The 14,412-nt window shown below is 67.4% G+C and overlaps 1 protein-coding gene across 3 annotated transcripts in view; it reads right to left on the minus strand.

Moving 5' to 3' along the window:
• LOC129205808 (dedicator of cytokinesis protein 2-like) overlaps positions 1-14,412 on the minus strand; it is a 76,945-nt gene that overhangs the window by 1,639 nt on the left and 60,894 nt on the right. For 2 of the 3 annotated variants that reach the window (XM_054824050.1, XM_054824051.1), the window contains 23 exons: positions 12,364-12,462; positions 11,980-12,074; positions 11,253-11,331; positions 11,031-11,131; positions 10,750-10,808; positions 9,670-9,818; positions 8,173-8,258; positions 7,484-7,640; positions 7,151-7,191; positions 6,829-6,919; positions 6,619-6,738; positions 6,018-6,107; positions 5,775-5,879; positions 4,120-4,261; positions 3,854-3,935; positions 3,674-3,758; positions 3,331-3,417; positions 1,844-2,020; positions 1,617-1,700; positions 1,355-1,492; positions 908-993; positions 286-436; positions 6-117 (listed from right to left, as the gene is read on the minus strand). In XM_054824050.1, coding sequence (XP_054680025.1) covers positions 6-117; positions 286-436; positions 908-993; positions 1,355-1,492; positions 1,617-1,700; positions 1,844-2,020; positions 3,331-3,417; positions 3,674-3,758; positions 3,854-3,935; positions 4,120-4,261; positions 5,775-5,879; positions 6,018-6,107; positions 6,619-6,738; positions 6,829-6,919; positions 7,151-7,191; positions 7,484-7,640; positions 8,173-8,258; positions 9,670-9,818; positions 10,750-10,808; positions 11,031-11,131; positions 11,253-11,331; positions 11,980-12,074; positions 12,364-12,462 — 2,416 coding nt within the window. Of the gene's footprint in view, positions 1-5; positions 118-285; positions 437-907; positions 994-1,354; positions 1,493-1,616; positions 1,701-1,843; positions 2,021-3,330; positions 3,418-3,673; positions 3,759-3,853; positions 3,936-4,119; positions 4,262-5,774; positions 5,880-6,017; positions 6,108-6,618; positions 6,739-6,828; positions 6,920-7,150; positions 7,192-7,483; positions 7,641-8,172; positions 8,259-9,669; positions 9,819-10,749; positions 10,809-11,030; positions 11,132-11,252; positions 11,332-11,979; positions 12,075-12,363; positions 12,463-14,412 lie in introns of those variants that run through there. The other variant, XM_054824052.1, reaches the window with a different exon arrangement.

Below are 14,412 nucleotides of genomic sequence, written 5' to 3' on the forward strand. Positions count from 1 at the left end.
AGTACCTGCTGCGCTGGGCTGAGCACCAGGGGCATCTCGGCTTGGCGGGGGCGGTTTCCCGTCAGAGCTGCCCAGGCTGCTCTCGCTCATGTTGCGGGAGAGTCTCCGCCTCTCGTCCTGGGGTGCAGAGGGGAGGCTCAGCGCCTGGGGGGGACAGGCTGCATGGAAGCACCCGCAGCCCCGGGAACCCAGGAGCCAGGGGCCGCAGGTGCAGCAGGACACCCGGGGGAGCGTGAGCGGGCGCCTGGGGAGGAGGGGAGGCACCAGGGCTGTGCTGAACATCACCTTGGGCTCCGGCAGCTCCGAGATGGACTGGCGCAGGTCCTGCCGCCGGTACCCGAAGAAGGTGCTGGAGCTTTTCTCCTTGCGCTCGTTCCTGTGGTCCTCGCTCTCGGAGGTGCGAGGGACAGGCTTTGGGGTCAGGGTTGCCTCCAGGCTGTGGAGCAACTGTGGCTGGTGAGGGGCAGGTGGGCGGCAGGGGGAATGGGGAGCAGGGCTACGCCGGGGGCCGGCTGGACCATGGCCAGGAGTAGCCGCCCTCAGCCAGGCACCAGCACCGTCTCCGGCCGAGCTCAGCAGTGGGTGCTTGGGTGGGGAACAAGTCAGCAAGACGAGTGTGGCTGGCTCAGGTCACAGTGGTGTCCAGGTGAGCCTGGGGGCTGTACGTGGGGCGTCTCTGCTCCATGCCCCTCCACAGGGACAGGGCCACCATGGTGGCATGGCGGGATGGACCCCTGAGATGTGGCTTGACATAGAGGGGAGCGGGGAGGGCAGTGGGCTGGGGAGGTGGGAGAGAAGCGTCTGGGGTGGAGGAGAGCGAGGATGGCTCAGCAGTGTGGGGCCAGCAGGGAGGGGTGAGGGCAGTGGGGGGGGGCTTGGGGCCAGCGCTCCCCACCACAGCACTTGCCTGTCTCCAGCATGGCTCAGCCGGTCCCAGTCAGGTCCCCACACCATGGACCGGGGCCGTCCACTCCGCCGCTCCTCGAAGCAGACCTGAGAGCGCAGGGAGCATGAGAGTGAGCCAGGAGGGATGGGAGCGCAGAGCCTCCCCTCTCCTTCCCTTGGCTCAGCCGGGGCCAGCAGTGCCCTCTCTGCCGGGCCCCGGTTTTGTGCCACTATCAGCTACCCCATGGCAGTGCTGCCCCCCCAGCCCAGGGCGGGCAGGGACCCCAAGGTCCCCCAGGCCCCCCAGGCACAGTGCCCCTCACCCTGTTGATGCTGCAGCCGTGGCCCCATCAAACTGTTCCCTGCTGCTCCAGACCTGCGTTGGCTTGTCCAGCGTCATCCCGTGGCTGCCACGCACCACCCGTGCAGCCCTGGCCGTGCCTGCGCTGTGCCTACCCCCGGTACTCACCATCTCCCGCACCCCGTACTGGCTCTCCACCTTGGCCCGCAGCTGCACGAAGCACTGCTCCATGCGCTCGTGGAAGGGCCGCAGGTCCTCCGTCACCTTCCGCCTGTGGATCCGGATCCCCTCTGCCAGCAACGGGGTCTGCAGGAGAATGGGGACAGGTCTGCCTGGGCTCGTGGGGCTCCCCTGGGACCGGGGCGCTGGGCACTTGGCACCCCAGGGCAGCTGTCCCCTCCGGCCCCTGGAGGGATGCCGCCGGCTGTACCTGCCAGGCGATCAGGTCCTTCAGCTTCTCGATGTTCCCCTCATCCTCAGGGTGCTCCTGCAGGTAGGACTCCTGGAAAAAGGCCTGCAACAACCTGCTCTCAGTCCCGCTGATGGGCTGGCTCGGCTCCGCGCAGGCAGGGAATGGTGTGAAGCGTGCTAGTGCCTGCGGCCGCCAGCCCCAAGAGTGCCCGCACCGGCTCTGGCGGAGCACCCGCATGTCCTCACCGTCTCGTACTTGGCAAAGCCACCCATGACAGCAGGGTCCACGATGCCGTTGAGCAGCATGGAGAGTGGGTTGACGGGCAGGCTGGGGTCGTTCTGGTGCCGGTTGATCTCACTCATAATTTTCTCATTCGTTTTCATCATGGTCTCGATGGCGTTTTCCAGGGGGGAGATGATGGTCTGTGCCCGGGGAGGGAGGACAGGTCAGCAGCCGGCTGGCCCAGAGACCTGCCCATCCTGGTGCGGGTCGGCAGGGTGGTCTCTCCCCGGCCCCGCAGGAGGGAGACCCCAGGGTTTCACATCTCACCCCACGAAGCCCCTCGGACCCCTGGCACCGGCTGCCTGAGCTGAGCCGAAGGCTCACGGGGGAGCACTGGAAGTGCCGGTCCCCGGCTCCGAGCACAGGCGCTGGCAGGGTTAGTCCTGCAGGCAAGAGGCCGCAGGCCAGGTGACGGACGTGTGGCAACGACGGCTCGGCGTGAGCTTATGGGAAACTCGGGCAAACGCCGTCGTCCTGGGGGGCAGCTGTGCAACAGCAGCGTGCACGGCCCGAGCACTGCGGCAGACGCGTGCGTGTGGCGGCACCGACGCAGCCGTACGGTCGCCGCGCAGCACAGCTGTCCTGTGACAGCCCAGCCAGAGCATTGCACGCGTCTTCCTTGCTGCCGCGCTCGAAACACCCTGGGCTTTGGCCAAGAACCTCCATCTGACAGAGGCGTAAAACCCACGCGCGGAGCTGTTGTCAGCAGCGCCAGAAGTAGCAGCGGTCTGCTGAAACCCCTCCAGCGCCTCTGCTGCTCCCCACGCACGGTCTCCTGCTGTCCCCAGGTGACGTGCATCCCGCTGGGTGAGCCACGCAAACCGGTCCCTGTCACCAGGCTGATGCCATGGGCACCACCCAACGGAGCCGGTCAGTGCCCTGAGTGCTGGGGGGTCTCCGTGCCCGCTATCGGCAGAGAAACCCTTCCCCGTGGCCCGAGGACACGTGGCATAGGCCTGAGATCAGCGCCGGGGCAGCGGGGGCCAAGGCAATGCCGAAGGAGGGTTATCCCCCGCCGCGGGGCAGGGCTGGGAGCCGGGCTCTGTGCTCGCGGAGGGGAGGGGACCGTGCTCGCACCCCATTCTGCAGGCGGAGGGTGCGTGTGGGAGCCGTGCCGCTCCGCCGCAGACGCTGTCCCAGGCCACGCGCCCAAGGGACCGCGGGGACACGGGGGTGAGCTGGGAGTCGCAGGGTTTGGGGCTCGAGCGCTGGGTGGGCTGGACCAGGTTTGCACGGAGAGCAGGGACCGATGGGATGCGGGGAGCGGGGCAGGGGCTCGGCGGGGGTACCAGGCGGGACGTGCTCCCCGCACCCCGGCTTCAGCCACTTGAGCTCAGGAAGCCTGGAAGGGGCCGGGGGCAGCGTGCCCGCCTGGATCCGGGGCCTGTGGTGCTGCTTGGGGAAGGGATGCCCTGGGAGGGGCCCGCTCCCCCCACGCCTCCCTCCTCACCGTGGTGGTGGAGGTCACCGCAAACCAGCGCAGGATGCCGGGCAGGGGGTAGGCTGTTATGAAGGTCGTTCGCTCGATCCACATGGTCTGCGGGGAGAGCAGCATTCATCCCACCACCCTCCTCCCCATCACCCTGGGACACCCCTGGCCGCCCCGTGGGGCAGGGGGCTCCCACCTCCCCTTCCCATGGGCATGGGACCACCACCTTCCCCATCCCAGGACTGGGGGAACACCCCGTCTCTCCTGCATCCCCTACCTCTGGACACCTGGCTCCTCATAGGGCCCCCCCAGCTCTCCCCGTCCCTCCTAGCTGGGGGGCCCAGCAGCCCCCGCCAGCACTCACTGCAAATTCGTTGTCTGGATCCTTTGGGCCTTTCTTGAAGGGCCGTGAGTAGCTGAACTTCTGGACGTGGTTGGCTTTATAGAAGCTGCAGAGGGAGGGGGCAGAGCATGGGAGTGGTCCCCCTGTAGCAGCGGGGGGGGGAGCAGGGCGGGTGCACCCCCTCCGCGCCGGGGCACTCACTTGGTGATCTGCTCCGGGATGCTCCGGTCCTTGAACCGGACCTTGGCTTCCTCCACCGGCTGCACGGTGAAACACTGGATGTCTGCGGGAGTGAAGGAGCCACGGGCACACACCGTGGGGGACGGGGGCTGTGGGGGAGAGGGGCCCAGAGCCTGGATGGGGACAGCCCCAGGGGTGCACGGGGAGGCACTGTGGGACCCGTGCTGGGGGCGATGGCGCAGGGAACGAGCCGCCCTCCCAGCCCCGTCCCCGTGCTCGGAGGATACACTGGCCCGGGGAGCCGGTGATGTCCTGGCCGGGTGGAGATGTGCTCTTCAGCTTCTCAGCGTTGGGGAAGGGGCTCAGCAGCCGCATCTCAAAGTCCTCCCGGCGCTCGTACTCCTTGCCCCGGTAAATGAAGACCTTGTTCTGTGGGGGAAGAAGACGGCAGCCCATCCCAGCGTACTGCGGAGCGGGGCCAGGGAGCCCTTGGCCCTGTGCTCCGGCTGCGGCAAGCCCCAGCGCGTTAGGGGTGCAGGTGCCGATGAGGCCGAGCCCCCAGCCGACTGGGAGACCCCCCTCTTGAAAAAAAATAAGGATGAACACTTTGGATGGAAGAAGCCCACCAAGCACGCCAACTTATATCTGAGTGGATTAAAAACCTAAGGAATGTAACAGGAGTGAACGGGGGTGCAACGCTTTGCTCTCGTCCAGAAAGACAAACCCTGCTCTCGCGGGTGGACGCCAGGAGCCTGTTGGCCAGCACAGGGACAGGGAGAGGTGCTGAGCACACCCCTGCCTACAGCATCGCCCTGCAGGGACGGGGAGAGGGTCGGCGGGGCGAGGGGCCCGCAGTGACCCCGGAGGTACCCAAAGCTGTTCATAAACAGCACCGTTAGCACAGACCCATCTCTGCACCGCAGGTGCCATAGCACAGACATCCCTCCCCGCGCCCCAGATACGACACGGTGCAGAGCACGGGCAGCGGTGGGAGGCACGGGGAGGGCGCCCGCCAGCAAAGCCAAACCTGCCTGGACCTGGCACTGCCCCGTGCCAGAGGGGTGCAGGCACGGCCAGGCGCCTGCGGGCGGGGGCACGGAGGAGAGCAGCTTTGGGACCGAGCCCACCCCGCCACGCCGCTCATCCTCGGAGGAGGCTCGACGGGACGATCTGCTGCCTTAGGGGCAGGAGTGCGGCGCGTGCTGGGAAGAGGAGCGTCCGCCCCAGGCGCTCGCGGAGCCAGGTGGCACCCAGGGCCATGGTCACGTCCGCCGCCCGGCTGGCACCTGGCCTGGGCAGGACTGGCAGCGCACGCCAAGTGAGAGCTGCTAACGTGAGACATTTCATCAGTTCTTTCATAAGGAGGAGGCGGACCTGGGGGACGTGCTGCACACACGACCCTCCCTGCTGCTGGAGCACAGGCCGAGAGCTGGAGGGGCAGCGCTCCCAGAGGGTTCCGGGAAGGGAACCGGGAGCTGGAGGAGCAGGGGCTTCTCACCTGCCGCTCGCTTTGTGCTTTTCACTTCTGGCCAAGATCCTGTTCCAACCCTGGCACATCCCTGGTCTCAAAAGCAGCACGCCCGAACAGCGCGGGCTCACAGACCCTGTGCTGCACCCCGCAGCGAGCCAGCCTGTCTCCCAGCAGGCGCCGAGCTCCCCGCTGTGCCCGCTCGCCCTGTCCCCGGGGACACCTCCATCCCAGCGGGCAGGGACCCCAAGCACTGCCAGACCTGCTCAGGTTCTCCCAGTCGGGGCTAGCCTGGCCGGAGCGCTTGGCCCTGGGCACCCGGTCGGCGAGGAGCCCCGTCCCGAGGGAGCAGGGGCACACCAGGGCTCGGTTCGCAGGGTGCCACCCCGAGATGGCCAAGGCCGCCAGCCCGGGCAGGCGCAGCGTGCCGGCTGCTGGCGCGGTGCTGGCTGCGGGGCGGCTGGAGCCGCTTACCCGGAGGAAGGTGGGGAAGCCTTGCCCGTAGTAGCCCACGGCGAAGTAGTCTGGGCTGGGCCGCAGCACCTTCAGGATCTTCTCGTAGAACTTGGCTTCCCGCTGCTGCAGGGGGACAGGGGCAGGAATGGGGACGGATCAGGGCCCCGCCGTGGGACGGCAGCGCTGCAGACCCCCCTGTCTCTCCCCACGGCTCGCCTGCTCTGCCAGCAGCCGCCCCCCCCCACCCGGCCGGGCGCTCACCAGGATGTCACTCAGCATTTCGTAGTCGAAGACTTCGCTCTCGTACTGCTCCGCCAGCTCCTTGCAGATGTGGATGGCCTCCTCCCACATCTGCAGGAGACGGGGCCAGGGCAGGGGCCCCATGGTGTGGGGTGAGCTGGGGCGGGGGGCACAGGGGGCTTCCAGAGGAGACCCGCCCCGTCTGCGGGGGCACCTGCACCCCTGCTGCTCGGCGAGGAGGGAAGGGCTCTCCCCGTGCGGGCTGGTGGTCTGGCCGGGTGCTGGTGGGCAGCAGCGGGACTCGGTTTCCCGCTGTCCCCAGCTGCCGGCCCCCAGGCAGTGATGGGGCCGGGGGCTGAGACTGGGCTTGGCTGGGACGGGACGGGGGAAGGACAGCCGCGGCAGCCAGGCGGCCGTGGGGCTGAACCGTCCAGCCCGGGCTCGCCGTGGGGCAGCTCCAGCCCCACCACGGCAGCGGGGAGAGCGGACGGGCTGTGCCGCGGCTGGGGGCTCGGAGCAGGAGGCGGCGGTGGCTGGGGAACCAGGCTTGCCCTGGGACAGCCCAGCTCCCGCCAGCTGGCCGGGGTGAGGGGGGCTGCCGGGGGCATTTGGCCACGCTCACCTTGCCCTGGTCGAAGTAGTCGATGATCTGGTTGTAGAGAGCTTCTTTGAGCTGGCGCTGGGTGTGCAGGCTGGGGCTGTGCAAGCCCTGCATGGGGGCTGTGTTCGCCTCGTCCGACCACTGTGCAGAGGCAGTGGGGGCCCATCATGCCGAGCCCTCGGGCCCCGGCTGGGCGGCTCCCATGGCCCCCGCAGCCCCCCTGTGTCCCACCTTGAGGAGCCGGGCGTGCAGCAACAGGGTGTAGGCTCCCTCCGTGTAGTTCTCGTAGCTGACGTGCAGGTCTTTCAGCTTGTACAGGTACCTGGGGGCGAGGGTACCGAGCGTGGGGCACAACGGCCGGCGTGGCTCGGGGTCCGGCCCCTGCTGTATCCCTGGCTGGCAGCCAGGTGGGGGGCAGAGCCCCCAGCGCCCAACCCCTCTGGCCGCTCCGCCATCCCCATCCCACGTGCCTGGGGCCGGGGGCTAGGGCAGCTCGGGGCCCCAGGACCGCTCACCCCGGGGGCAATGCCGGGCTCCGCGGGGCTGCGCTCACCTGATGTACATGGCCTGGCGGTCGATCTCCTTGTAGAAGTTCTGGGGAAGAGCAGATGAGGCTGTTTTGAGTGGGCCAAGGAGGGGGCACGTGCCGCAGCCCCCTCCCCCATGCTCCCACACTTTGCTCTGGGTCATGGTGCTGCCGGGACCGTCCCCACTCCGGCACTGGGCTGCCCTGGGCAGTGGGGAGCTGCCAGCAAGCACCTCCGGGGGACACTGGGGCTGGCACCGTGTGCACCCCATCTCTGTTGTGCCGCGGGCCCTGGGGAGACCTGGGGGGGACCACGGGGCTGAGCCCTGGGGGAGCTGGGGGCACGGGGCAGGTGCCCACCAGGAGGTTGACGGTGCAGCTCATGCTGTAGGTTTTGTTCTCGTCATTCATCACAGCCCGGTAGTCAAGGAGCCGCTCCAGGAGCCCAGTCACCAGCGCGACGAAGTTCTCCCCAGGCTTGGCCAGCTCCGGGTGTCTCTGGCAGCAGCTGAGCAGGCTGGGGAGGAGAGGAGGTCATGAGTCTCGCTGCACGCCCAGCTCTGCAGTGCTCCCACCATTCCCCAGCTCAGCTCCCCCAAGGTGCAGGGCGTTGGGGGGGGGCCAAGCCCCCCCAACGGGGACAAAAAGCAACACCTGGTCTCCAGCAAGACAGAGCGAGCCCCATGCTGTGCCCCGACAGGTACGTCAGGGATGGGGGCGAGACCTGAAAGCTCCAGCCACCCTGCAGACGAATCTGTGATGGGCACCACGGGGCAAGAGCAGAGCCTGGGCACGGCAGGGGCATCACGCAGGGCAGGGGCAATTCCTGGGGCAGGGGCATTGCTGGGGGCAGGGAGGGGCGGGCTGGCTGGCGACCGAGCAGCAGTCTTCCCTTTCTCAGGTCCCGCTCCCCCGAGAAGCATGCTCTGGGTGGGAGCACAGCGTGAGGAGGAGCTGGATGGCCGAGATTCAGCCGGGGCAGGAGCATGGTGGGCAGCAAGGGGTCATGCCCCGGCGAGAAGGTTGTGGGGATGTCACTGCACACTCACATGCTCTCAAAAAGCTGCTTGTACTGCTCATCTCCCCGGCCGCCCTCCACCTCGCTGTCCAGCTTGCGCAGGATCTCGTCCTCAAACTGCAGAGATGTGCGTGAGCGCAGCCAAGGAGCCGAGGACGTGCCGAGCTTGGCGCCAGGCTGCCGCAGCTGCAGTGCCTGGGACTTGGGGCTGCTGCACTGGGACGGGAGGGTCTGCGGGGGCTGGAGCCAGCTCGGGCCCCCAAACAGCCCCCAGGATCTGCTGCTGCAGCCCCTTCCCCCAGGACTGCCCGGCACAGACGGGTCCCTGTCCTCCCTCCCAGGACATACTGCTCCCTGGTGCAGATGAGTCCCCGCACTGCCCCAGCACAGACAGGGACCCATCCTGCTCTCTGGGTCCCTGACCTGCTCCCCAGCACAGGCAGGTCCCCGACTTGCTCTCCAGGTCCCTGTCCCGCTCCTGCGCTGGCCTCGTCGCCGTCCCCCAACTGACCCCGGGGGTCTCTGGACAGTGCCCTGTGCCCCCCAAAGCCACAGCTTTCCCTGCCAGGAGTGGCAGAGCTGTGCCTGCCTGGGGCCCCCCATCGCCCAGGTGATGCTCAGCCTTCAGATTCGTGGGGTTTGTCTGGCTGGAGCTGGTGGACCCAAAAGCCTGGGGGATCCTGCACATGCATGGGATGGGATGGGATGGGATGGGATGGGATGGGATGGGATGGGATGGGATGGGATGGGGGGGGCAGGTCTGGAGCAGATATCTGATTGCTGGTACCCGTTGGTACCCCTTGCTGGGTCCCTCCGGGGTCTGCACTTCCCAAACTTGGGGGACCTTGTCCCCCTGGGCCAGGGGTGCTGCCATGGTTGGCTGCTGAGCTGCAGAGCCCCTGTGCTGCAGCAGGATGGCTCAGGGACATCCCCTGCGAGGGCCTCAGGTCCTGTGAGCCCAGCCGTGCCCACGCTGCTCCTCCAACGCAGCTCTCCTGTGGCTGCAGACCCGGGTGCGAGCACGGGCAGGGGCAGGGACTCCACCACGACCCGTGTCACCCGTGGCTCCCAGGGCAGTCCCAGCCCCTCTCCTCCCATGGGACATCCCAACAGGGTGAAAGGCTTCCAGCTCAGAAGAGACAAATGCCACCTCATCATAAACTGGAAGAGCCTTTTGCATGGAGAAAACTCACAGCGATGAGGGAAGACAAGTGGAAATGCAGAGGTTTATGCAGACCTCCCCCCTCCCACTGTGTTCTTGTTTCCAGGCAGTGCTGGGACCGGCTGAGTGGGTGATGCCTGCTCGTCCCTGGGAAATCCTCTGCATCACCCGGCAGCCCTCCCTGCTCCTCACGTCCCCTCCAGCTCCCTCATCCCTCCCTCCTGCATCCCCGCATCCCAGGATGAGAGAGGGGAGGCTGAGCATTGCCTCCACCCACCCCGAAAGGGACGGTCCAGCCGGGGTGAGGAGCAGGATCCGGCCGCGTTGGCCTCCTGCCACGGCCCAGCCGCAGCCCTGGGCACTCACCCGGCTGAAGCTCTTGGTCAGCTGGTACTCGCAGAGCATCATGTCGAAGAAGATGGGGATGGTGGACTTGCGCAGCTCCAGCTCCGGCACGAGCGTCATCTCCAGGATGGGGCCCACCATGCCCGGGATGAACTCGATCTTGCGATGGCCTGGGGAGGGCAGGGAAGGCTGGGGGCTCCTGCAGCCTGTCCCCCGGGGCCAGCCCCGGCCTGGGGCCCCACGGCTGCGAATGGGCAGCAACACGTGGAAGGGGAGGAGGGAGAGTGGTGCCAGGAGGAGGTCTGCACGCCCCGGGGCAGGCAGCCGTGGCAGAGCCGGGCGATCCTCCGGGGCAGCCGTGCTGGCAGGCGGGTAATGCTGTACGGCCAGGACAGCACGGCAAACACTACGGGACCATCAGCTGGGGCTGCGCTATGTCCTGGAGGCCCTGGCGCGTGTCAACAACCCACACAGGAGCCTGCAGGCACCCGTCGCTGCTCCACTGCTGCGCTGCGGGCTGCCCCACGCGCTCCCCACAGCTCCCCGCTCTCTGCTAGGCGTGGGGCAGAGAGTACCCGAGGTACTGCGTCCTCCCTGCCTGGCCCCGGGATGCTGCCGGCAGCACGACCCGCACCGTGCCGGGGAAACGGGGCATGGCAGGAGCCCGCGGGACCGGGGAATGGGAAGGCAGGGCTGCAGGCAGACACCAGTCTGGAGAGGGGGCAGGGAGTGCGAGTTTGTGACTGGTCACAGCGCCGGTGGGCTTGCACACACACGGCCTCGCGTGCCCGCAGATGTGCACACCCCACGGGCTCACGTGTCCCACAGACTGCACATCCCATAGCATCCCACAGACTGCACATCCTACGGGCTCGCGTGTCCCACAGACTGCACATCCTACGGGCTCACGTGTCCCACAGGCTTGCGTGCCTGCAGATTCGCGTGCTCATACACCCCGTTCACGCCCTCGGGCTCCCATGCCCCACACCAGCAACACCCCGCTCCCCAGCACCCACGCTGGGGACAGTGCTGATGAACCCCAGCCTGGAGAGACTTGCGAGACCTCCTCATTGCTGGCCACGCTGCGGCACTGCGGCTCACCTAGGTTGTACCACATGTCCCGAATGGAAGCTCCGATCGTGGCTCTCATGTCCCCATACCTGCCAGGACAGATGTTGGTTAGCGTCACTCTGCAGCCCAGGACGCAGCATCCAGGCCAGGGGCCCAAGCACAGTCTGACGGGCTCATCCCAAAATCCCCGACCCCGTGGCACGGCAGAAGGCTGGGGCAGGAACCCGAAGCCGAGCTGCAGAGCTCAGCCCCGCGGCACTGCTGGCAAGTGGCTGGGCCAGGGAGGGCCAGCGAGGGCAAGGGTGACTCACTTGGCCAGGATGCTGTTGCGCTTGGCCTGGGAGAAGTTCTCCAGCTGCAGGGAGTCCTGGGTGAGGAAAGCCACGGCCAGGTGGAAATAGTTGTTCCAAAGCTGCAGAGAGAACATGAGGATGAATGCCAGGCTGGGTGGCACGGGGGGCTGGGTCCCCTCCCCGGCCCCCTGGTCCCCGCAGGGCACAGGCAGCCCCGGTGCCGGGGCAGCGCCCGCTCACCTGCAGCTCAAAGCTGCTGTTGCTCAGGAACATCTCTGTCAAGGTCGCGGCAAAGTGGTTGATGGCGCGCAGGAACTCCCTGTGGGGCGAGCGGCCGTGGGGCGCTGAGCGGAGGGCAGCCGTGCTGCCTGCCCACCGACCCGCAGGCAGGGCCGGACTGCAGCGGGGGGAGAGCCGGGCTGGGGGTCCCGGTGCTGGCGAGGCGAGGAGCAGTGGCGGGGCCAGGCGGGGCCAGTCCTCGCAGTGCCCTGGGGCTGGGGCTCGCAGCGTGCTTTTCCCGCACCCACGCTCCAGCCGGTCCTTGCTGCCCACTGCGGCGCAGCCGAATGCTGCCCCGGTGCACCGGTCCTGCGCGCCTGGCATCCACGCCGTGCGCAGACGCCCACGGTGGGAGGGATGGGGTGTCTGGCATCAGCTTCCTGCTGCCCCCCGGGAGCCCCCCAAGCACACGGATGGGGCTGCAGAGAGCGGCTCTGCCACCCGGCTCCCAGATGGGGCTGGACTGTCCCAGGACAGAGCGGGGAGCGTCTGGAGCTGCCCTGAGCCAGCCTGAGCACAGACCCAGCGCTGTTTGAGGGGGATTTGGAGGGGGCTCAGCCAGCCTTAGGCTGCCCAGCACAGCCGTGCTGCAGCGCCTGCATGCCCTCTGCCCCCGCAAGGCACCGCAGGCTCTCACGTCCAGCCCCAACGGCTGCCCGCAGGTCCCTCCCAGCACAGAGGTCCTCACCGGTTCTGCACCATGTTCATCACCATCCAGTCAGACGGGTACACCGTCTTGCCTATCAGGTCCTTGAAGAGGATGAAGGTCTCCATGAGGAAGTCCTGCCGGGGAGGAGGAGATGTCAGGAGCTGGGCTCGACCGTGATGCCCTCCTGGGGGGATGCTGTGCTGAGCACCGGGGCTGGGAGCAGCCCTTGCCACCCAACAGCGATAGCTTCACCTCTGTGGAGTGGGGATGTGGCTGTGCCGGCACCCAGGGCAGGTGGCACCAGTGCCGGGTGCAGGCAGGGCACTGGGACCAGTGGGACGCCCCAGCCGAGATGTGGCGTGGAGAGGCAGGGAGGTGCCGGTGATGGAGGGCCCAGGTCTCGCTGCGTGGGGCAGCACTCACCATCAGCTCGGGCCGGGAGGGGAACGCCTTGATGTAGGAGCTGTAGTGGTCCTTGTCCATCTGGCTCAGGATGGCAGCCATGCAGGCCACGTAGTGACTCTGGGGGAGAGAGGCCGCTCAGGCACTGCCGAGGCCCCACGGCCGCCACCGTGGGCTGTGCTGGGGCCAAGGGGGCCCCCCATGGCTGGCACTGCAGGGGCCCCGTCCGCGTTCCTCCAGCGGGTCTGTACCCCGGACCCCCAGCTGCCCCGGGGACCCCTCGCCCTCCGCCTGCTGCGGTGCCCCCCTCCCCGGCTCTCCAGACCTCTCCTCCTGCCCCACTCAGCCTCGGCTCCCGCAGCCAGCCCTTCCCCTCCCGGTGCCGCACATCCCACGCCGGGGCTGGGACAGCTCTGGCACCTGCCGTGATCCGGGGAGGACACCGACGTAACTACATAGCGTATTTGCTGTAGCATACGTCTGTCATTTTTAAGGTAATTTAAGGCAATATGTGGATGTAAGTGCATTTTGAAAATGGCAAGCAGCTTTTTTCTGGAGGCTGATGTGTCTAGACTTCCTCTGGCGAAGGGTCCCAAATTGAGCCATTAACTCCACTCCTGTTCTGGGTGCTCACACAGCTTTATCGCGAGGCAGGCAGAGCGGCAGTGGCGCTGGCTGACCAGGGTGCCCGTCGCTGCACGGTGAGTAAGGCCGTGCCTGATCTCCACCCTGCGTGCAGCCGCACCGCTTGTGAAATGAGAGGCACGGGTGGCAGGGTGCACCACCCGCCTGCTGCTCCCTCCAGCGTTTCACCTTCCCTTTAGCTAATCAGCGCAACGTTTTCTGGACGATACTGAGTCTGCAATAGACTTTAAAGCACTTTGAGTATTGCCTCGTTAAGAGGAAGCTTCGCTCTTGGGACAGAGCTACCGGAAACTCCCTGGGGAACTGATCTCAGGAGTTGTCCCACATCCAAAGCCACCCGGGGATGCAGCAGCCCCGGTCCAGCCCCGCAGCGCAGCAGCAGAGTCAGCGCATGGAAAAGCTGGCTGCTCGCAGCATCAACCACCCTCGCAAGGGTGCCGTCACCCTGCAAACCACCACCAGAGCTGCACATGCCAGGGAACGCACAACTCAACCCAACCCAACCCAACCCAACCGCCCTTGGAGCACCATGGTGTGCCCGGGACGGGCACTGCCCGCGGTCGGTCAGGTCACTCCGGCGTGGCGGGAAGCCTGGCACCGCCGGGGCTGAGTGGGGCGAAGGCTTGGCCGTGAGAACACGCTTCATGTTATTAAAGACCCAGGTTCCAGCAGTGTCCAGCGCAGCCCCCGCATGACTGCTCAGCCAGGAAGCTGTCCTGGGGCGTGCCCAGGACTGGAAACTGCGGGAAAGGGCGGCTATTTCTGGGGGTAAGAGCAGGAGGGTGCATCGTCTGGCAGCTCAGGAGGAGCAAAGGCCCTGCCGTGCCCCAGCATCACCGACAGAGCTTTGTGGGTGGCTTCAGCTGCCAACCCTTCCCTGGAGACTGCCGTGCTGCGAGGGCCCGCTGGGTGCTGAGCACCACTGCCCGCCCCAGGCGCGCAGGAGCCGCTCCGGCAGCTGCGTGGAGGCACGGGGCGACGCAGGCCCCTTCCAGCCCTGGCAGCTCCGCCGCTGCCAGAGCCTCCTCCTGGCTCATTCCCCCAGCTCCGGCACTCCCTCACCCCGCGGCAGGGACGGAGCCCCATCGCAGCCCCGGGCCAGCTGCACGGAGCAGCCTGCGCAGAGAGGTTTGAGAGGCCAAGGGGGACAGCCCAGGGCCACTCAGCTGCTGCCTGTGACCAAGGGCCCCAGGTTCACCCCGCTGGCCCCTGGGCAGCCCCGGCAGCGGCGCAGGGGGGGCTCCTCGGGAAGGGCGGCAGCATGCGGCAGGGATTGCTGCTGCGCCCCACGGCCAGCCCCGGCTGACGTCAAGGGTGCAGGCAGGTTTGCCCGGAATTATCTTTTGAGAAGCAAATGAATAAAACCCCGATAAATCCCAGTCCTTTTAGCATCAAAGTGAAGCCACAGACCTGAGGCTTCCTTGC

This window comes from Grus americana, chromosome 4 (assembly GCF_028858705.1).
Source record: "Grus americana isolate bGruAme1 chromosome 4, bGruAme1.mat, whole genome shotgun sequence".
Lineage (NCBI taxonomy): Eukaryota > Metazoa > Chordata > Aves > Gruiformes > Gruidae > Grus > Grus americana.